The 23,528-nt window shown below is 34.0% G+C and overlaps 1 protein-coding gene across 3 annotated transcripts; it reads left to right on the top strand.

Moving 5' to 3' along the window:
* Positions 1–338: 338 nt before the first annotated feature.
* On the top strand, positions 339–21,922 carry LOC142976451 (lachesin-like). 3 transcript variants are annotated; one of them, XM_076119824.1, is made up of 11 exons: positions 340–622; positions 8,949–9,008; positions 12,854–12,957; positions 13,738–13,945; positions 15,169–15,324; positions 16,867–16,995; positions 18,459–18,596; positions 19,722–19,886; positions 20,232–20,306; positions 20,387–20,470; positions 21,171–21,922. In XM_076119824.1, exons 1-11 carry the CDS (start codon positions 553–555, stop codon positions 21,275–21,277), a joined length of 1,296 nt encoding a protein of 431 aa, XP_075975939.1. In that variant the 5' UTR covers positions 340–552; the 3' UTR covers positions 21,278–21,922. The 3 variants fall into 3 exon arrangements, with proteins under 3 accessions (XP_075975942.1, XP_075975939.1, XP_075975941.1); XM_076119826.1 differs by having other exon boundaries at positions 343–622; positions 19,737–19,886; XM_076119827.1 differs by lacking the exon at positions 8,949–9,008 and having other exon boundaries at positions 339–622.
* The last annotated feature ends 1,606 nt before the right edge of the window (positions 21,923–23,528 follow it).

Raw genomic sequence — 23,528 nt, 5'->3', positions numbered from 1 at the left:
AATTATAATTGGTTGAAGATAAAACCTTACGATTGAGATAAATAAACAAACAAATAAAAAACAGTTACCTAAAAAATTATATTCAGCTTGGGTTGAGTTGTGCAGGCTCTCTGGAACTATAAAAGCGCATCAAGTTTGACGGCAGACATTGTTTACTTATAACAAAATTGTTGCCGCAGATAGAACTCCAAGTTTATCTGTTACCGATTTAATTTGATGATTCACATCCGAGTGAAATCCGCGCTCGAGTTGTTCTTTGGTTATTCGTCTTTTGTCTTATTTTATTATGCCGTTACTCAGTCGCGGCGATAAAGGCTAGCGAGACGGCTTGTCTGCCTGCTCGGCTGTTCCCGGTTTCTCGCCCTTGTTTATCCGGCTGGGGGTAGTTAGCGCGGCGGAGTGGCGCCCCGCGGCAGTGCCTCCGCAGCCCGCCCAGCGATGGGACGCTCGACTCCCGCCCAAGTGTTTCCTCTCGCACGCGCTCGACCCCAACAACACAGGTGAACCGCGCGACCACAAGAAAACGGACTTATCTAATGTGATTCTGACAAAATGACTCCTTTTATACATTTATATTGTGTTATATGGATAGAGTTATTGACTGCCTGCTACACCACGACAGGTGAGTTGATAGTGCAATTAGCATTTTTATTGAGTTCGCCGGCAACTTGTAAAAAGTTTGTGTAAAATCCGAATTATGTTTTACTGTTGCGGAAATAATGCTTTTGACGGTTTTATTAAGTTACTTTCTTTAATCTTTTCGACCTCTTTCAAAACTTTCGGACTTTAAATTATTTTGTCATTAATCTGCTTATAGCATAGCCTTATTATTTTGGTTATATTTTTACTTTCGCATTACATAGGCAGTTTTATTTTATAAAAAAAATATTCACAAATTATGACGAAATCAATATGTAAAGAAATAAATAAAAGTTTTAGTTAGTAGTATATTATTTAAGAAATTAGCTTAAATAGTAAATCGTAATTTTTTATTTGCTTATTACTGTAGTTGTACATTATTCCCTTCGATATAAAAACATCATAAATATTCTGCTTGTTATTCTGCTTCTGTTTTCCGGTTCTTGTAATGCAACATTTCTTATGAGAGGCACTCGAGTTTTCATTAACTTAATGATATTGTTATTGTCGGATGATTTATCACAAAAATATTCATTGGTTCGGATAAATTTGAACGAACTGAAATAAGCATGTATATATTTTAATTATATAAGACGAATTATGTGTGTATAAAGTGTACTACTCATTTACTAGAAGACTTGAATACGTTCAATAGGAACCTTAGCGGTAAAATTAGGTTTTTATAAAGGTAGACTTTCGTGAAAGGTTTTTATTTAGGGTGTTCGTACCATTTATAAGTAATCGACGTCTGTTATCAACCTTGACGCGTAATTAAAACCATTTCTTATTCATTGTAACCTATATAAGGTTCCGGTACAAAAGCTAAGCAATTCAAAATTAATTGTTTGGCAAAAAATGAAACATAAAGTACGTCAGTAAGAAATTACAGGGTAAGTGTTACCTAGTTCGAACCTAAGTGCGAAATACAATAATTTAGAACTATTTGAATGACCGCAAAGTTTCACGATAAACATCGAAAGAAAATCTTAGAACAGTAGTAAATTGTCCGCGCTCGGTTCGAGTGTTCAATCCCTAAGCTACTTCAAGTAGGAGATATGTTCGGAGGGTCACAAAGACGCTGTTGTGTCTCCATAACATAATTCGGTTAACAAGGGGGAAGGATCACAAACAAAATGTGCTGGGGTGGACGTCGGTGACGCATCGTCCGGATATCCGTGGCCATCTTCGAAGGAACGACAATTTATCGACAAGCTTCATATATGTAAATCCACTGACTAATATCCAACGTCACGATTTTTTCGGTCGCTACTCGCAACCATTTTATTTTTCCCAATATGTACTTTTATTACCGGATTTATTCGCGCTGTGGGTAAATGTGCGCACATTCGATTTACTCCCGTGAAACACTAAATACGGATGCCTGTTCAATAAATAAACAGTTAATTTACTTTTCGTGTTGTTATAAAATAACGCGGTATTGAGCTTCCCTAAATAACACCTCAGTTGCAGCGGCAAAATATTAAAAAGCAATTTGAAATTGGTAAACGCTTCGTAAACATTTTTTTAAGCGACGTGCGTAATAAAATTTTTTGCTATACTACACAAGCGAAACTATTTTAATTCTGTTGTTGAAATACAACGCTTCTAACATAAACTTTACTCACTAAACTGTTGTATTGTTAAAGAAACGTGTATGTTCATTTAAGAGGTTCAGCAATAAAATTCTTTTTCTAAATTCAACACTCCAATCCAATCAACACTAAAGTCGGCAAGTTCTAACCGCATTACAGTGTATTAAAGTTAACAAGAAATGTTGAAAAGATCTTGTGCAAAAATAAACAGTAGCTTGCGTTAGAAAATAATTTCATCTAAATCTAATTCTTTCCTCTGAGTAACTTGACAGTCTATTTTTGTCATTTTATAACTTTAATAACATAAATTCAAAAGCGTTGATCCTCTTCTGCCTGACTTTCCTTTTTGAAAAGCGAATTATAAAACAAAGATTGAAAACGAACAGAACACAAAGCTGAAATATAATAATAATTGTTATTCTGTTGAACATTTCGTTTATTGAATTGACGCGATTCAAAGTGACGGCCGCGGAGGCTGGAAATTTAAACCATAAAAAGGCGGTCAAACGCGAAAGGTCTACACAAAATTACGTGAGAGAAATACGTAAAAACACCCCTAAAAAAACAAATGTAAAACTTTTTGAAAACAGAACGAACGTAAAAGAAATAACAACAACTTCATTCTTATCTACTTGTGTAAGCTTTGTCTAAAAAACTAAGTTTAGTGATGTAACTTTTGATTTAAAAACGACTTTCGTGTCGTGCTCTGCAGAAGCAGGTCATCTATCTACTCGTTATATTTATTAAATAAAATTACAGAAACTCAAATTGCTCGTTTTCTAGCGTAATGTAATACAAAAAACTTTTTCTAAATTGGTTTTAAGGTTGTGAAACTTTTTTCATAAATCAGTGCTCTGTAATAGCCGAGCGTATCTTCAAATTATCTTCGTTTACTTTACTTTTAGTGCTAACTCATTATAATACTCTTTTTTTAAATAGAAGAAAAATGGTTACTAATTAAAAAGTAAAATTTTATTAAAAAAAAGAGAATGCAGAAAAAGCTGGACTGTTATAAAAAACGAAGTCTAAAAACTGTGTTATCTCTAGTTAAACAAATAGCTAGCTAAAAATAAACATGTTAAAATAACGGCTATTTGGTAATCCTCGTGAGAGAATCCTTAAAAATAGGGAAGGTTATTCTATTTCGTACTAGAGAGTGGTTTCTAACCGAGGGCTTTAGAGGTGTTAGCCAACCGAAGCTGCTGATTGCTTCTAATGAACACAGACATGTGGCGACCTCTCTCATGAGCTCGCGTTTGTAGCAACAACTTCGTTATCTATCTATCACAAGTGGAATCGATAAAGTTGAAAACTTTAATGGCTTTTGAAATATCATAAAATGTATATTATTTACTGTTTTTGAATGATCAGGTGAAGCTTAATGTTATTATGAACAAATAGCTTTTAATGAATTAAAAAAAGCTCTTAAGTTTTATAATGAAGTGATAATAGTTTAATGATTAGATTTAATTACTAATGACAATATTTACGTACATTTTTAAAAAGAAGACAATTTTTTAACTAAGACGAGACAAGTTGTTTAAAATTACGTACATAAAAATTATAAGAATAACGATTACTGCAAAAGTAAGCAAATAATATTCATAGGGACATTACATCATCATTACAGACAATAATATCATTCACACATTGAACTTAGATGTCCCTTACTATTTATTCTATGCAGAGTTTTTAGTTCACTAAGTAGTTAAATATGATTACACATTATGTTTCAAAATAGGGAAATTTTTATTGTGAAATAAGCAGATGGATAACGTTATCAGTTGATACAGAGTGACCGAACTTGTACTTTGACGAACAAAGGAAAAATCTTTCCTTGTCGTTCTCATTCATAGTAAGTAGTTATATTAATTGTTTTGTTTTCTACCTGCTTCTAAAGTGACCCATTCGGTTTAACAACAGTATTTCGGATTCATTCGATTGAATAGGCACGACGTTCAATGTTATAACCAACATAGCGAAGTAACAATTTATTAATAACGCAACCGAAGCAGCCAGACTTACCCCGTAAATAAATTAGTCTTAATGCTATATGTAGGTCCTGTATGAAAGGGGCGACTTCTGAATTCTGGCAGAATTCAATCCACTTATGGATAAGTTGGCAATTGGGCTGGAAGCGGCGTGTTTACCCTAGCAGTGACCCCGTGTCAACGGGGCTTGAGAAGTTGCGACCATCCCCACACTTGGAGCCACGAAACTATATTTGCAGATTGCTTCTGTTTAATTTATATTAAGGCCACAGAATTGGTCACGCGGAAGTTGACAAAACTTTTGGCAACGATTTAATGGATTTTACAACGAAATTGCGAAATAATGTGTCTGCAGTTCTCGGAAATGTTACAATGGTATAACTCTCCAGAAACTTTAAATGTTTACCTTTGAATAATTTATTGTATTTTGCATTTTAATTTAATAAAAAAATATTATAATAAAAAAGAGCTTCAGGCTTCATACACATCTGAAAGCTTTTGATGCTTATTCCTTTTAAAAAATCACACAAAACATATTATTACATTTTGCAATATAATAGTAACAGCATCACAATCAATTTTCTCTCCCTTATCGTACAGATAACCGACCCAAATTGAATTTAACACTCAATAAAAGTCATCTATAAATAAGTTCCCCGTCACGTGGAGCGTGCACTAATAGTATAAAGCATAAAAAATATGAGTAACACGTGTCAAGCGTGTAGCGTGTGTCGATAGGTTCGCCGCATCCACTGAGCTCACTTGCGACTGTCAATTATTCATCTCCGTGTCGATAATGGAACAATCCTGTCGTCGTCTCGGAGTGGGGCTGTCAACGCTAGACGTAATGCCATATACGTTCCTATTCTACAAAAACCTATTCCAGTTTAATGTGCTTACGAGCTTACAGAAATAATTAAGGCAACGCGTTAAAACTTTGATTTATATTGCATCCGGCTTTAAGTAATTTTTGATATATGAACGTTGTTTGAATATTTTGTGTGTGTTTATTAGCGACGTTATTTATTATTTGGGGCGCTAATTGATGGATTGGGGAGTATTTCTCATATACACAACAAAAACTATGACGAGATTTCCTTTTACTTTGCTAATTAGGAAGGTATTTAAAATCAATTTTAGTCGAGGAAACTGTAAAAGGAGGAATATAAAAAAAACTGTGATAGAAAGTTTCGGTTCTACACAGCACGTTAGGCTTCAAACATGACTTAGACTGAAGATACAATATTAATAATCGTATACAATATAAATATTTTAACATCATAACGCAGGTTGTTCTCTGTACACGACATACTGGCCTAATTATATCTTGCACACTATCCACACAAAGGCTCCGAGCGAGAATCGCCGAGAGCGATAAGACCACTTGTACTACCGCCATATTTACTCCTTGTAAGTTTCACTTCATGTAAAATAAACTATTTAAAGTAATAAAACACTACTTAAGTTTCTCTAGTTTTATTTACGTATGGTTTTATTATTTTTAAACTAGTATGTCAGTGTTAGAAGAAAGACGGGATGTTAAAACGCAGTATGACTTGTGCATTTTATTGTTTAATACGTTCAGAGAAAACCAAATTATATTATGAATACGAATCTGCCTGTTACGCTTTAACAATAAAACCATTGAACCATATTTTATTAACATCAATATAGTTGAAGTTGACCCTAGGTCAAAAAATCAACATATTCAATTTTAAACCAAGAATATACGCGAGCTGCACTGATATGTTATCAGTGAATTAAAACACGCAAAATGTGTCAAGTTAACTTTGTTTGTATATTGTATAATAGGACTAGCTTTTCCCCACGACATCGTCCGCATGGTTTGTGACTTAAGACAGAATTTTTATAGAAACTTCCACCCCTCTTTTATCCCCTTGGGGGTAGAATTTATCAAAACTCTTTTTTTGCGGATACTCACGTCATAACATCTAACCTGCATGCCAAATTTCAGCCCGATACGTCCAGTGGTTCGTGATGTGCATTGATAGATCACTATGTTAGTCAGCCACCGTTGAGTTTTAAATAGTTAAATACGGCAATTAACACGGACACGCATTTCACCTCGGGATGCCGGACGATTCGGCGCAGGTTTAACTAGCTGTAGTCGCAGACTGACTGTCACTAATAACCAACTACTCTGACTAAAAAAAGGAAAATGCGTGTTCGTAAATACCTTTAGCTCGATTCTTTACTGCTATCGACTACCGACAACCGGCTAGCTATCGAGAAATTTTACACGAAAATCTATTTAGCGCCTCTACCGGGCTCCTTAAGAGCTATTTCGGCAGTACATTTTAAATGTCAAACATTCGATACTCGACAGAGCAGACTGTAGAGAATCGCGTAACTGAAAATTATTCAACAAACAAGATATGTTTGTATGTATAGTACGTGAGAATGATGTAACAGTGTCCTTTATATGCAAACTTAACCTTAATGTCCGCCTACGATCCTAGTCTAAAATAAATTCTATTTTTAACCGATCCCTTCGAAAGCTTTCGATATAATCAGAAATGAAGTTTTGGCACCGAAGTGAAACGATATAAGTGATTATTATTAGTAGAGGGGAAGTAGAGTGCTCTATGTATCATCCCCCGCCACAATTAGGCGTCCATAGTTAATGACGGCGTTAACCATTAGTTACACAGCTTATTTCTTTAAACTATTTCCGACTATGGTTTTATTTAGACTTAAATGAAATTGTAAAAAACAATATTAGCATCGCATTTTTTTTGTTCTTCCAAATAAAAGATACCATAGCTATTACGTCAAATATGACTAGAATGTATGCTAACCCAGAATGTTGCTACTTAAAAAATAAAAACTATTGCTCGTAACAATTGAGAAGCGCTCAGCAAGCAGCATACTGCAAAATTCTTAATCAATCGATTACTTTAGCTCATCTAATTTCAAATGACCGTTTTTCATCAAACAAGTTAATGATCTTTGACACATGAGACTTTATAGTAACTGCTATTAAATTAATTATATCGTTGAAAGCTGCATCGAGATTTTGCTACTTAGTGTGTAAGTTCACTCTAGAAATGAAAGTACCTGCCGTGCGGTCAAAGGAAACTTAAAATAACTAGCTCTTTAACTAACTTATAAGTAATTCCATAATTACTATTTGCCGTTCTAAAATACAAGTACTAATTAAAATAATGATACCTATCTATTTAGTCAACGTTTTAGTGTCGGATAGATCGACAGCCTAACAAATGATTTATTAATTAACTTTCAAATGTCAGATAATGTGTCTATTAAAACATGTCACGCGTGATCGAGTTCTCATTAACGTCCTAATGTCCTCATCGGTTATTCAAATTAATATGCCTTTTCTATTTTAAGCCTCGTTTTACACAGAGCTTATGTGATATTCATTATCTAACCAGCCTTTTATAGCCCTATAAAACTCTATAGCTGGTTTAATATTAAAAGACTAGTTTGCTAAAAAGTAGTTTGAAAAGGTAAGTATTCAAAGAAACAAAATGTAACTCGTTCCCGGATAAAAGAATTGTGACACTATTGTGTACAACATTTTATAAAAAGTGCTTTCAAATATGTCCGAGCAGCACACTCCATACTGTCACACACCGCGCTGTAACTGACTTACCTGACACCGAGGTAACACAATTATGGCCATCTACGTATGTACAATTAAAACTTTTATCCATTCCGGTCTACTATAATTTTCACCCAATCGTTACTTTTATAATAAACGTGAAAGTGCCTTGTCGAAGTATGTGTTTCGAACATCCCCTAACAATATACATTAGCATATTATATGTATATTATTGAAGGCTTTTTGACATGATTCCGGCCGATAAAGTTACGTGTTAGAGGCATTTTATTATTACGATATGATTACAATGACTGGTCGATATTATTTAATAGGACAATCGAGGGTGTAATTTGTAAAAGTTTTAAGTACATTCGGGAACAGAACAATATGTAAACTTTGAAGGATATATTTTTTACTTTTTTGATGACAACGTATGGTACCTTTTTTATGGTTTTATGGTGTAGTCTAGTGAGATAAATAGTTCGTTTCCCGACGAAGTCGCTGGGTAATGTACCGCGTCGACTGAACTGCTTCTTTTAAAGTGCACTAGCTTAAGATAAAATAGAGTCTTAGTAACAACGGTGAACGTAACTACTATAAACCATAATCAAGTAACATAGTATACAGTAATCTACTTGGGAAAATGCCGTTAAGCATTTCGCAATAATAATATTATCTATAGAACTAAAAAGAAATATCCTCGACGTTTTGTATATAATATGAGACGATTACGACAAACCGATTCCAAAATTCGTGAACGAAAAAACGAAGAAAGAAAAGCCAAACAATGGCCCCTAGCGACTAATTACTGGATTTATATACCTATTGCTAACGTAATGTTAACATTATAACCAGAGCTACAAAAGCGAAAATAATTGATATCAAAAATATTAGTTACATTTTTAACACATACGGTTTGTTCAAATATCACTGTCAACGGTATATCTATTTTAAATGTTAGCTATAAACTAATATTGACATATCGTTTGATGAAAAATCGTATGAATACAAACACTATGTAATTCGTTTAGTTTAGAATTTTCTACCGTTTTCGTAATAATTGTAGGTAATGTTATGTTTTCGCCGTACACTCAAAATACTCGTGCGAGCCCAATAATTACAATAATGTTCTAATTACAGGTCGGGAATTACCCACGGGGCAAAATGTAGTGTCTGTAGCACCTATAGAACTTCCCGATGGTAAGTGCTTCATTTGTAAATATTCATAAAGTAATTTTCGCGGAAAACGCCATTTACAAACTTGTTGTTCACTGAACATTTTCCTTTATGGTATTTTTAATAAAGCTATTACAAATTCCACGTGATTTCATACTTTCGTATTAAATATTATCAAGAACAAAGTTGTATGCAGTATATTAACGAACGCGGTGAAAGCTTTTCTACGAAAATGAGTTAATGTTCATCATATCGGTAATATTAATGACGAATTCTATGCAGTGTTCGACGGGAATATTACAAAGCTTACTCGGTTTATTTGTTCGTGCCTGCTTAAATCTTTCACACGTTTCATCGTAAATACAGTAAATGTCTACAATGAGTCCATTCAGCGAAATTAAATATTATTATCTCCTCTTTTAAACACTTCCCGTTTTAAAGTTTCCATTTATTTCAAGCTGTACTTAACGCGCACATTTAACGGCAGGTAAAATGTAAATATTCTGCGACTATAAATAACACACAAATGTACAGCCTCGCCGAAGGCTGTAATGATATCTTAATGTCTTAATTTGCGATTGCTTTTAAGTGTAAATGTACTGTCTTATGTTATCTCGGTATGTTTGGAATTTGATTAAAAATAGCTAATGAATAATGCTAATTTTAGAACTTCCTAGAATATACGACATTGTATGAGATATTTTTGTCCCTTGCCTGTTAATTGGATCAAGTGTTGTTTGTAAGATATTTGATAATATATCTATTTTAATGTCAGTTATTATAACTGATGGGTGTAAAACATAGTTTTACATATTGGGAAATTAATATACAGGGCCGAAACTTAGTACGGCAACCACAATTCGAACAGGCTGTTCTTATTTCCGCTCTGCTCAATTATATAAAAACTATAAGCGTTATAAATTAAAAATGTTTGAATCTTTATAAACTTTATCGTTGATTGTAATTCTTTTTATAAGTAGATATTATATTTTCTCTCTTGAAATTCTTCAATAAATCTGCGCATTATTTATATAAAATTACGTTTTAAACATGATATGAAACCATAACTTTTAAACTCTCGCGTTGCATGTTTAATGTATAATAGAATACGGGAATTAACGCGAACACGCATTTTACCTTAAAATGCCTAACGTTTCGGCGCAGGTTGCACTCGCCGTGGTCCCAGTCATCGCTGCTCCAGTCAGCCTGGGACCACGGCGAGTGCAACCTGCGCCGAAACGTTAGGCATTTTAAGGTAAAATGCGTGTTCGCGTTAATTCCCGTATTCTATTATACATGATATGAAACGTTGTAGTCATGTATTTATCTTCAGAGTTCATATTATTGTGTTTATTTATTGCTCAAAATGGGCTCAGGTTATCTGTAACACAACTCTTATCGTATTTATAATATAGTACCTACTCAAATGTAGATCAGATTTATGTACTACGCATTTACTAAATTTTAACATGTTAAAATTTATTTACGAATTATACTGCTATTTTTTCTAAACTTATCTCCACGTACTATCAAAGGCCTACCGTACTTCACAAATTGCTGATATTTTTTTTAAATATTTAACGATTCAAAACGTTTTGCTTTGAATAATAGAATACGGGAAATTGACTGACCAGTCATCCTGCGATCACAGTCAGTGTAACCTGCGCCAAAACGTCATACATTCATTCAAAATCGGTTGTGGATATCTCCCGCCTTAATTCGTGGAATGTTCAAATCGACTAATATACCGAGGCGATTCCGGCAATAAATGTAAGCTCGCAGGATATAGCGCGGCATAGATCAGATTAGTTCAATGAGTTGTTACTAACTACGAACTAGGTAATGCTTTCCAGCAACCATCGCGATAATCCCTCTATTGACTTTTCAACTTACTCGATTTCAACTGTCTCACTCACTTATACGCTACTGCTTTACCGTATCTTTGGCAAGATTGTGAGCCTTCGATACATTATTATCAGACATAATTTTGTATATTGCAATGCAATTATGCTCGGTTTCGGTTTAGTTAGCTTACTATCAACGTCTAACGTAGCACAGAAATTGTAATCAAAGTCCATATAATAATGAACTACCAACTTAACATCTGACATTTGGTTGATAGAAACTCGATACTATCGAATCGACAGTTCGAGATAGCGCTTCTAACGTCATTTGTAATAACTGCCGTCGAAGTCACTCAATCGAAGTGATGTCCGGCAGTGACAAGGCATGACGGAATACTGCCTAATAAATAGAAGAATCGAAACGTCGGAATTTCGCCAAGTGTTATAATGGCTTGCCGCCACTTTGCCACTATACCTAAATAATAGCAGAACGAGCCTTTGGACAAACGATTCAGGGAACAATTGTATAAACCGATACCTGCTAATTTAAAACTGTGTAATTGTAAATATTAATTAGTACGTTTGAGCTAGTTAGAGCGGTGGTCGCGATTTAATTGCAACTATGTTATTGACTGGTTGTTGTTAGTTGTAACCGAAAATAATGGCTGTTTATTAATCTGACGTGATCTGCGAACAATATCAAGTGATCAAAATTGCGTAGCGGTCTATCCAAAGTCTTTTTGACAATATTTTACATAGAGAATCATATTACATGTATAGGTAGGTGTTAGTGAACAAGGTGCAGATTAGTGACGTAAGCTTGTTTGCTCATGTTCCACTGATCTGTGCCTAACGTGGCACGAAGAAGCCCACATCCCATAACCATGTATAAATGTAACAGTGTGTGACATTTGAATTAAACTTAGTTACTTCAACACGATGCGATTTCATGGTAGAACATATTACATACCTGCCACAGATTATATCACGCCCATAGACTGTTCGGCAAAAATATTATTCGCTTCCGTAATATTGCATTGCCCTACTTCAGCTTTAACAATAACAACATACCTTTTATGCTGTAATATCTGTTGTAAACACGATAGAATATATTAAATTATTTTTATGTACTTTAATGAAATGTTGCAATGCAGTGCTGAAAAGTAGTTTTAAGTTTAGTCATTATTTGTCTTAAAAGTTTGTTTGAAATATACCTGTACTAAAAGAATTGTTGTTTACAGTGAGTTTGCGTGTTTGTTTTATATTTTAAAAGATTAGATATTAACGTAACATATATTCTTACAAATAACGTACTTTATCTAAATCTCGCGAACCCTTTTGCGACCGCTAACTTTTTAGACGCCGGCGCTTTAGATTGATGATTTTTAGCATTGTGCTTCTTATACATTATTTTGTCGGTAAAAGAGCGATACAGCGACAAACCGCTATTTGTCGTTGGTGGGCCGTGTATAAATCACGCTACCCTACGGCTAGGGTCGCCATGTATCCGCCGTATATGTTACACAGTCCGGTATTTATGCTACTTATCTTGGCAAAGAAAGGAACAAGGTGATATATGTTACTGCTGAAAGCGGCAGCGACAAATGCATTTAATTACATTTTTAAACAAAGGTTTAAAAAAGATGTTATAAAAATGTCTAGAACATTCTTTGCTTAAGATAGCATCCAAGAAAATAAATTGCAAAAGAATAACATAGCGAGTTTACGGTAAAGTCCGTGCGTGTTTACCCATGCTCTGCATGAAGATAATAATATTATGCACAAGCTTCGAACTCAAAGCACACCATCTCCTTACGAGAAAACAATGTAAAATTGTCCGATAATTTCATCAGAGCGAGTTGGGCACAGTGCCGACGCGGCGTGAATGCTGGAACGGCGGCAGACGCGACGGCACCGGTCGTCATATTTGTGACTCTTTTTACTCCTCCGCGCTAAAACTTTTATAACAAGTAAACATGTTTACAAGTCATTATACGAGAGTATTTATTGAACGCTTTTTTTCAGAATCGATGTACCCTAGATTCGCGGAACCAATACCGAATGTGACGGTAACGGTCGGGCGGGACGCGCTGCTCGCGTGCGTCGTCGATAATCTAAGGGGATTCAAGGTAAATAAATACAACGTTTGATTGAGAGCCTTTTGACGTCATATATGATCAGTATCAACAAATTATTGATACAAGGACTGTATGTCAAGTGAATTTTTAGTAGCTGAAGCAATTGAATTGTGTACTGAAGCTCATTTCCATTTGTTAAACACAATACATGCTATCTATGTCATATACAAGACTGAACCAACAAAATTATCCTTAGTGACCATCTGTTTATTGTTGATGCTCGTTGTCAATTTCACGATATTACAACTGGCGACGAAGTTATTTATTTTTGGCTGGAATGCCACAGCGAATTCTAAATAAAGGAAAATATTTTTAGAACACTGTCCTTAAATAAAAGGGCAAACAAACCGTACAATTTATAAAACGATTATTTATTCAAGCGCCGTTGTTTTATTTTTGTTTTTAATTCAACGTCACTTCGAAAATATAATGTTTTATGGGGTGGGACTAAGACAAAATTCTGAATGAAATATGGTCATTGAGAAATTATTGTAAAATTTAATATGATTAAATAAATTAATGGTAATATTTGTACATAATATTTTGTATATGTATATTCGTCGTGTCATTGCTATGTCAAGTAAATCCAAAAAGAAAGTTTACCGAAACAAATATACGAGGAAAACCATAAAATACGAAAACAAGAGCGCCCTTACAAATAGACGCACATATAAATGCCAGCTCAGATTGATATAAAGAATGGTTCCGTTTACGTCCGTATTCATATTTCTATAGACACGACAATCAATAATAACAAATGTATTCTTGTAGGTAGCATGGGTTAGTATGGACAAGCAGACAATACTGAGTATACACCACAATATAATAACACAGAACCAGCGTATCAGTTTGTCGTACAATGACCACCGGTCGTGGTACCTTCACATCAAGAACGTGTCAGAAGTAGACCGTGGATGGTACATGTGTCAGGTGAACACGGATCCTATGCGCTCCAGGAAAGGATACTTGCAAGTTGTCGGTAAGTACAAAAAATAAGCTCAACTGTCTAGAATAGGGACATTCAAATGTTTCCAAAATTTCTAGGGGTGTAAGGCCGGGTGTATCCACTACAGTACACACTATAGACAACCAACTAGCTATGTTGTATGAAAATTTGATCAGCGCCTTTAGCGGGCCTCTTAAGAACTAGTGTAGAAGATCATTTTAAAATGTAAATTTTTCGAAGATTGTTAGTACCGATTATAGAAAATGCTACAATATGTTCACAAATATTTAATGTTCTACTTCTTTTATAAGAAAATTATTCAACGGAATTGCAAATTGGAAGGAAAATTGGTTAAAAACCGACGTATTTTTGGATTTCAAAGATTATTTTTTATTCGTTGCTTTCTCTCAAAACAGAATTTTGTATGAACTTTGTAGTATATGGCGATAAGTATCGTATTAATGAGATTAATGATATTTATCGTTTTATCGTCCTTTCTGTCTTTCGATATTAAAAATTACGAATGATTATGTACGGTTGTTGTCTGAAATTTAAAAATGGCGGTAAATGGCGTCATCGGTCATAATATTTCACCTGTAATTTGTTGTTCTATCATTTAAAGTGTAAAATATGATAGTACTTCACGTTAGCAAGAATAATCAATACTAAATACAAACTCTGTATGGAATAACAACAGACACTCGAACAGTAAAGCTTACGCGGACTTCCACTATCGAATCGTCCGAATATCGAAAATGTTATGTTTTGAACGGCTCTATAGCGGTCATTGTGTTGGTCGTTACGGCATTGTACTCAAACAAAGGATTGGTTTCGTTCTATATGTAAGATAATTATGTATTGTGCATCCTGCATAACCCCTGAACTTTATACCGGCCATAAACATCGTCTTTATTGCTTCATTCGAACCTATTTGCCTGGACACATTTTTATCTGCCATCCTTGAATTATTATAATACCCTTTAACAGGCCGGCAAATTGAATGGTTTTAATTCCTTACTTAACTTTTATATTTTCCGATCCTTTCGAAATTTTATCTTGTTACGTTCGCCCCAATTACATATTTTTAACATATTTTCTCTATGGGTAAGCACGAAATATCGTTTTATAAAAAGTGGTCTGTATTTATTCAGCCGGAGAAAAAAATATTGATTTACTGTGTTTTGTAAAGTTAGGGAAGCAACACTAATTAATATAGTTGGTAACAAAATGTATGTACACTTGATTGGTTGACACAGTGCCTCCATCAATCATCGATAACATGACGTCAACGGATATGGTGGTTCGGGAGGGCTCCGACGTGACCTTGGTGTGTCGTGCCTCAGGATACCCGGAACCTTACGTAATGTGGAGGCGAGAGGACGGACAAGATTTTAATTATAACGGCGAATCAGGTGAGCGGAGACTTTATTAAGCTGTTATTACAATTAATGCTACTCTAATATTTCAGAGACACTTTCAAAGTAATAAGAAACCCCGAAGTAATGGCATTTCTTAATATAGACAAAGGCTGGACGAAAAGTGACAAAGTGATTTGTTTTATTATAATTAAATTTCAAAATTAATTTGTCAAAACTCTAAACTGTAAGTTTGTTTTACTTTGGAGTAAAATATCAGTTTCTGAATCGTTATAACCTGACTCAGGAATACATTGTGGCGCCCAGATTGGTGATTTACGCTTTGTTCCATACTTGCTTTAGACCAACGCAACGCGGAGAATTCCACTTAAAGTTGCATTGAATTAAATGAACCTTCCTCGTGGAGCACCAATCTAATACCTGAGGTTTTGACTTGGCAGACAAATGGCATTAACAAAGCTAGTCCAAATTGAACTAACCTCAAATTAACGGTGAATTGTCTTAACTATTAAAGTTCTTTTACTACACTCAGAATGAAAGTTTCCAACTATCATTTGAAACACATTAAAACTCATATAATTGGGTCTGGAATTCGTTAAGATTAATTACAGTACCTATTATTTATTTATTTTGTTGTTTCTTCTTTTAGAACGTAAAGCTCGACTGTTGAGCAACTTAGTTCCATTTTAAATCTTTTATAATTAGATTATGTTCTTTTATCTTAACTCTAGTAGTTTATTAAAGTAGAAAAAAGCTTCTTTTGACTAGGATTATTTCTAGATTAGATATGAAACCCCAAAACACTTTTCTGAGAAAAACAAAGTATTTTCAATTGAAGTCCACTATTCGATGTCATTACCCTTTCCTCGAGCAAAAAATACCTGGCTCTTTAAAGCTTGTAGGAATACTTTTCATATTACAAACTGAGCTAAAAAAGAAAATATCCAACACTTTCATAGACAAAGTACTAACAATTAATAAAGCCGCTACAAACAATTTTGTATGCCTCATTTAAAATCCCAAGAGGGAGACATTAATTTCAAACAAAGTTTGCGTTTAAGACCATTGAATCGTATCACGTTTCGTTCAGCGCTTTTATTGTTAATATCTATTTGAGACCTCCAGCGGCTTTTATGCTAATGTTGAGAAATAAACTAGTTTTAATTGAACTTAATAGAAGCAATAGTGTTGCGTAGTTTTGAATTAACACTATAATAATAGTGTTTAATGGGGAACTATGTCGCTGCTAAATTAAACAGATGGTTCGTTTAACCTTGTGCTTAGGATCGTGGGTAACATAATATAATGTAATAATCTGTCATACGTTCATAATCACACACTCAGTGAACTTCAATAATATTAACATACTTTCACATTTTCAACCGTACTTTTTTGTATAAATATATCAATTTTATTACAGCTTTTGATCAAAAACAATAAACAGTATTTGGAAAAATGCTTTGAAGCTAACATACAGTAGTAATTTTACCATTTTCATCGATTAAAAACGTTTGAAAATTCCAGAGTGCATCATATCCTTGGCGCTGACCGTACCAATACTCCTTGTTTTGTTGACAGTTAGTGTTGTGGATGGAGAGACGCTGACAATAACAAAGGTGTCTCGATTACACATGGGAGCCTACCTTTGTATAGCGTCTAATGGAGTGCCACCATCGATTAGCAAACGGATCATGCTCATGGTTCAATGTAAGTATTTCTGCTCTGATAACCGCAATGTACAACACATCTAATTACAAGTGACACGTGTGTATTCGACGGGAAATACATTTGTGTAATTTATTGAGGGAATAATGATACGATTCTCCCCCAATATTAAGCTTTGGATCTCAAGAAATCTTCGAACAATTTCTGCTTTTGATATTTCTGTAATTACCTACCTAAGATTTGCTCTAGGAACGTTGGAATAATATTGATATTTTAATCCATTTTGGCTTAATTTTGATCACAAGTAGAATTATTAAGATAACCTAACCACTAGAATTTTCAATGAAGTACTAATTCATTTTACTTGTAATATTCTATAAAATAAGAGTGCCTTCGTAGAGATTAAATTGGTTTCATTGCTTGTACTGGCATCAATTCTAAAGTGAACATTTTAGAACAGATTTAAAACAAAGTTGAATATATTTTTCGTATCTCGTACAAGTGTAATATATACCGGACGGTCTAACAACATAAATTGACAAGTGAACGAGTCTAGACGAGCAGACAATGGTTTGTCATTCGTGTTTTATTACTACGTATCTATTTATTTATTTTATTTCGTACCTAATAAATAGACTTTTCTTTACTTCAACGTGTTTGTGTATTTAAAATGCAGTCCCCTCTGTTTGTTTATGATACATTGTAAATTTGGGGTCGTTAAAAGCACTCTCGAAATTGCATTAACTTTTAAAGTACAATAATATTGTAGTAACACAATAAAATATGGAAACAACATTATTGAAGGCACTAAAAAGTTTTAGAATTATACCGAATTGCTTAGTCATTGTTATAAAACACAAACGTTTTACAAATTATCAAAAATTTATTGACAAAACTAATGAATTATTTCTGACATTATTTTATTAACATATTATTTGAGTAGTAGTTTTTTTAATATGTTACCTCCGTTTGTAACCTTTCACGATTTAATCGATAATTTCTTGCCATTCCACAGCTCCACCTTTAACGAATTTCTAGAAGTTTCCAGACTTGTCTCGATTAATTGACTGATTACACAAGAATCAATCATTTAACTAGTTCGATAAAGAATTCGATTTCAATGTCATTTACCAACTAAGTCGTATAAAACTATACAAAATACAGGTTTTAACTGCCTAAGTTGCGTGGTCGTGAATGCGACTGCTGATCGTGTCGTCTGAGGTTCATTTCTCAGGTCGGGCAAATTATTTGTCTTTTCTAATTTATATTAGATAGTTCCCAGTAATTAAAATAAATTTCCCAGTAGCCCGTAGTTTTGTAACGTGGTCGCTAAATGGCTATAGACGCACCCTCTATAACATGCACTAACATTGTTTATGGCGAAACGTGGGAGTATTTCGAACGCCTCTGCCTTCATCTATGGGTTTGACAACATGTTGTCATTAGGTCAAATGTCAGTAAAATACTACACACCTACAATCTAATAATGGTTCATGTTTCACCAGTTCCTCCGATGCTGTCAATACCGAACCAGTTAGAGGGAGCGTACATAGGACAAGATGTGACGTTGGAGTGTCACACGGAGGCCTACCCATCCTCCATCAACTACTGGACCACGGACCGAGGAGACATGATTATTTCCGGTGAGACTTGTATTGTATGCGCTACTACACCTTCACAACAAGCAATGGATTACGAATTTATTTAAATTAACGTTACACTGATAGTGTTAGGTTGTATGAAACTCTTCTGATTACGGGTTTGGGTTTTTAAAATGTACTTTCACTTCATCAGTTACAAGTCGGTCACGATCAAACAAAACATTTTATTTTCATTTAATTCAAAATTGTTTTATTTTTAAAAGCGTGCAAGAGCCAATTTGTTGTTGACTATTTGAATACCAAATAGTATAATAATATACATAGTTGTATCTAATAACTAGATGCAAATAATAATAATATTACTTTAAAGGTGATTCGAATACTAAGTATTTCTAAGCTACTTATAGCTCTCATGAACACAATAGTAAGAGCAATTGAAACTGGTTTATTGAACTTCCAATCGGCATGTTTTGAGACCCAATCATTGCACGAACGTAACTAAATTCCGATAGCAGCCATATTATTATTGAACTACGACCGAAGCAAATATGGTACATTTATCATATTCGCATAAATAACATGCGTTCCCGTCAAGTAAGGCATCGTTCGATTGTATCATTGATTTATGACTTCATAATGAAAATAGTTTCTCTTGTATCGGAGTAAACGAACGAGGTGTAGTCGAATACGTTCCGAATGTACTTATTCATGCGCGAATAGAGCATACTTGTATAATGAAATACTTCACAATATCCACTTCGGCTGAACAGTACAATTGATAAATAAGTCGAATAGCAACTTTGAATCAGAAACTTTTTGCAAGATTCTTTTTGCTGAGGGAATTTCATACACTTGGGTACCCCGTACTGCCGCGGACTGGTACCGTACAAAACAACGGGTATGTTTATTATAATTACGTTTACATTTATACTTTCCCTAATACCGTGACACGTGTTTTTTTGTATGAACGTTGTACTATGTATATTAAGACAAACAACTATGACTTGTGTTGACAGGTCACCGAACCTACAACTAGACTACAACCAATATAATTACGTGGTTTAAGTCCATTAAAAATGAGGCTTTATATTAATACGTACTATTTTATACACTTTTCCAATTTAAGTCTTAGTTGTAATGACAAATACAGGTTTTATATTTAAGTAGAAATGGAAATTATAGGAGGAAAATACGAGGCATTCCCGATGGACAGCGGCTACAACAAGTTCATGATGCTGAAGATCAAGAACATCACCAAGGAAGACTTTGGCTTCTACAAATGCATCGCTAAGAACTCTCTCGGAGAAACCGACGGAATCATCAAGCTTGATGGTAATTTTTCGACATTAGTAGATTGATTTAAAACGGTTCTCGTCGGAGGGAACGATTGAAAGCGCTGAAAGACTCGTAAAAACAAACAGCCTTTTTTACGATCTTTGGGAATTTGAGAGTGTGGGAAAATCACACGAAACTGCCTGTCAATTATCGATAAAGCTTTTTACTTAGCCGGGTTGGGTAGCACATGACTTTATATTGTGTTTACTAGCCCATATTTTTTAAAAGAATTTGGTATATTCAATAACGAAATCTATTCGTTGCTGTCTTCTTTCGCTTTCTAGATCTATTGTGGATGTGAATTAATACTGAAATCAGGAATGAACATATTTTTCCTTTCAGAAATCCCAGCTCCGCCCTCAGCCTTTACAACAACGCAAAAATCTATACTTGACAACCAAACTATCAGGAAGAAAGGTCAGTCACAGCTTTAGTGGTATTACAACATTTACCTACGATAAATACATTTATTCCAAAATAAATTACATTTTCGACAGGTTTGCCGCAAATCATCCAGAGTAGCAACGCAATCAGTTCAAATTTCCAAGGTGAAATGTACGGCGAACCGCTAAGTGATTTCGGTAAATATTTAAGCAATTTTAGTGAAACCGTTCGATGGATTCTTAGAATATTCCAATAAGTTACACCTTTATTAAATTGCTGTGAAATATTAATCACTTTTGAAAAAGAGATTTTTGAAATAGTTTTTAATTTTCGTATTAAATCTGGTGATCGATGTCTAATAAGAAACTAACAATTAAATATCGGTACATCGACACACCGAATATCTACTTACGTTTTTAATATGTACGTACGCCCTTTGGAAGGATGCCTTCAATACTAAAACAGTAATGTGAATCAAAATTGGAATCAATATGGCCGTAGCTTTGTTATTATCCTCTATATATTTATCCTTGTTTTTGTGTGTTTTGAGGTAGGCGTGTAATTAGTGCCTCGTAGGTTTTCATACAGCCTTTTACAGTTTTATATTACAAATGTTTAAGGCAGTTTATTTGTTCTCAAAGCTCCAGGCGTCCAGTGATTTAATTTATATTTGCTGTAACATTTGATATTTAAATACTGGCCACATAAAACATTAAACGTTGGATAAATAATACAAATACTCTCAACTTGAAAATCGTCTGATGACTAGCAGCTAGCAAAAGAAAAACGTACCAAATATAAATGATGTGTTTTGTTTTTACGATTATAAGTTACCAAGACAATGGACTGATTTTTGTTTAATAAAGAAAATTAATCTATAATTTGTATTCTTTACAGATGACGATCTGGAAAATTCCACGTGTTTCAACAAAGTGAGCCAAGTGATGAACTTTGTGTTAATATGTCAAGTGATAAATATGGCAAGGCATATTTTACTTTCTTGATATTTGTAATAATGTGATGGACTTTAGATTATTCGTTGCTATTGATTTTAAGTTTATTTATTGAGCTGAACAGACAATAATTCACTGTTTAGTGTCTCAGTTAGTAGCGATAACAGTTCGCTAGTTTTTGGTCGCTTCTCATAGAAACTTTAGTTTCATTTCAATTATTTACAAACAGTAAAAAGTCTGTCAGTTAAAATATAATGTATTTTTTTACAATCATTCCCTTCGTGTTTCGTGTTCTAGGTTCGCTTAGTTTTGTATGAAAATATTTGTACACAACATTTTCTACTACATCGATTTTATAAAGCGCCTAGCTAGACTTTAGAGATAAACCTATTAACTGTCCATTGAAAACTTGTACGTAGGTGATATGTAATTTCTGGTAAAACATTTAGACAATGTGTACACTAACTAACAAATATAAATACGTAAACCTACTGTGCTTTGTAGATGATAACTGGTCGTTTTCTTTACTTAACATATTATAAGGCTTATTTCTAAATTCTATGATAGAATTTGTCTTATTTGCTGTAATGTAAAATACCACTAGTTACTATAGAGAAATAGGATGAATTTGTGACTATGATTTTATATAATGCTACAAAATGAAAACTGCCAAATAAATGTGTAAAATATTGAAATAAAACAAAGCTTGAAATGTAATTCTGTTTTTCATTTATATATTTAAAATAGGCCGTGTTAAATATCAGTAAGCTTATTTATAAAAAACATTGATGTTGTTTATGATTATCTGAATTCAAAATCAACATTTGTAAGTATTCAAATTATCCGTTATAGCTCCAATGATATAGAAAATATAACGACCACAACAGAAGTTCTTAAACGATAAACGCTTTTTGTAAGATTTCACTAGTATTTTCCACTACCAATAGAAGTTTATTTTCTGCAATCAACTATACTTCCTACGAGGAAATGGAAGATAAATCGTTCTTTCTTAAAACAGTTTATTCTATGAAATAAAATGCTTCTGACTAAGCATATAATACAAGTACTTTATCTCAAGAAAATTAGACATACTTTAGTGAAACGCGAAGAATAAATTGCAAGTTTTCATTCAACTTGCCATCACTAGTTACGTGTCTGCTACCTTTTAGATTAGAAACAAAATACGCTAGAGAATACTCCAGTTTTATTTTACATTTTTATTTCCAGAGCTTTAGCTTGGTAAAGGAAAAACGAAGAAGTCGAACGGTCTGGTCATCACTATTAATATGTAACGCGGAACAATCTCGGTGCACTGCCCTTTACGGTAACAATCGATACCTTACTTAGTAATTTACTGCATTCGAGTTTTCCACTCGTGAATTTCCAATCACAATGGACAATAACGGACATCTCTACGAACGTATAAAGTGTGGGTGATTTTTCTTCGGCTCCACTGACTTGTACTTAATGCAATAGTAGAATTGAATAAAAAAGAAAAAGCACGTTTTTCCTTTTGTTCGTCTTCATAAACTTTTAAAAATGGCCAGGTAGAGTGAGATCAGGAACATTCGATTGGAACTAGAAAATGAGTAGGGTTTTATGTAATTGGATGAAGGGTCACACTTAAATCTAATTTAAGATCGCATAACGCTATCGATCAGAGATGAAATGGTAGCAGTAGAAAATCAAAAATATAAGCATTCAAAGTAATAGTAAAAGGCTTTGGGATTAAAAAATAATAGAGGACACATTTTTTTTATCCAGAATGTGATTAATTCACATTTTTCAACAGAAAAAAATGTACTACTGGAACAGAGTAGTTAAATAAATTCCGCCATAAATCTAGGCCTGCACTGGATATGGATTCAACATGGCCACCCTTTTGATTCCGATGGGTGCCGTAAATGACAACTCAATCAATCGATCAACGGCCGTCGAACATGCATCAACGCCGAAGACCACTAGAACGAAACCGTGTCGATTGTTATTGGTAATTACTACGCTTGAAATGTGCACATCACTATAGATTAGTGCTAAATCCAGGGAGAGTTGCCGCCAAAATTACAGGTTGCTAAACCTATTTCACTAAAATATCTTGCGTAAAGCTGACACACCTTTATACCTACATAAATCTCTACTAAGGAACGATTTCGTTCTACTATCGACCATCTCTAGCCCAGTTATCTATGAATTAATTTTGTATAAAAAACTGAACAGCGCCCCAAGCGCATTCCGTTTGTACTATTTTCTCAAGCAGTTTTAAATGTCTCTAGTGTTGCCATTGATCATACGCGAAGTCATG

The sequence above is a fragment of the Anticarsia gemmatalis genome, chromosome 11, assembly GCF_050436995.1.
Source record: "Anticarsia gemmatalis isolate Benzon Research Colony breed Stoneville strain chromosome 11, ilAntGemm2 primary, whole genome shotgun sequence".
Lineage (NCBI taxonomy): Eukaryota > Metazoa > Arthropoda > Insecta > Lepidoptera > Erebidae > Anticarsia > Anticarsia gemmatalis.
Note: the sequence above shows the minus strand (reverse complement) of the source record. Positions and strands in the feature narration are given on the sequence as shown.

Excerpts from the sequence above, each read along its gene's own strand:
- LOC142976451 (XM_076119824.1), top strand. The coding sequence starts at position 553 with ATGACTCCTTTTATACATTTATATTGTGTTATATGGATAGAGTTATTG. Across the intron at positions 16,996-18,458 it reads GATCATGCTCATGGTTCAAT|TTCCTCCGATGCTGTCAATA; the intron begins GTAAGTATTTCT and ends ATGTTTCACCAG. Across the intron at positions 20,307-20,386 it reads CCAAACTATCAGGAAGAAAG|GTTTGCCGCAAATCATCCAG; the intron begins GTCAGTCACAGC and ends CATTTTCGACAG.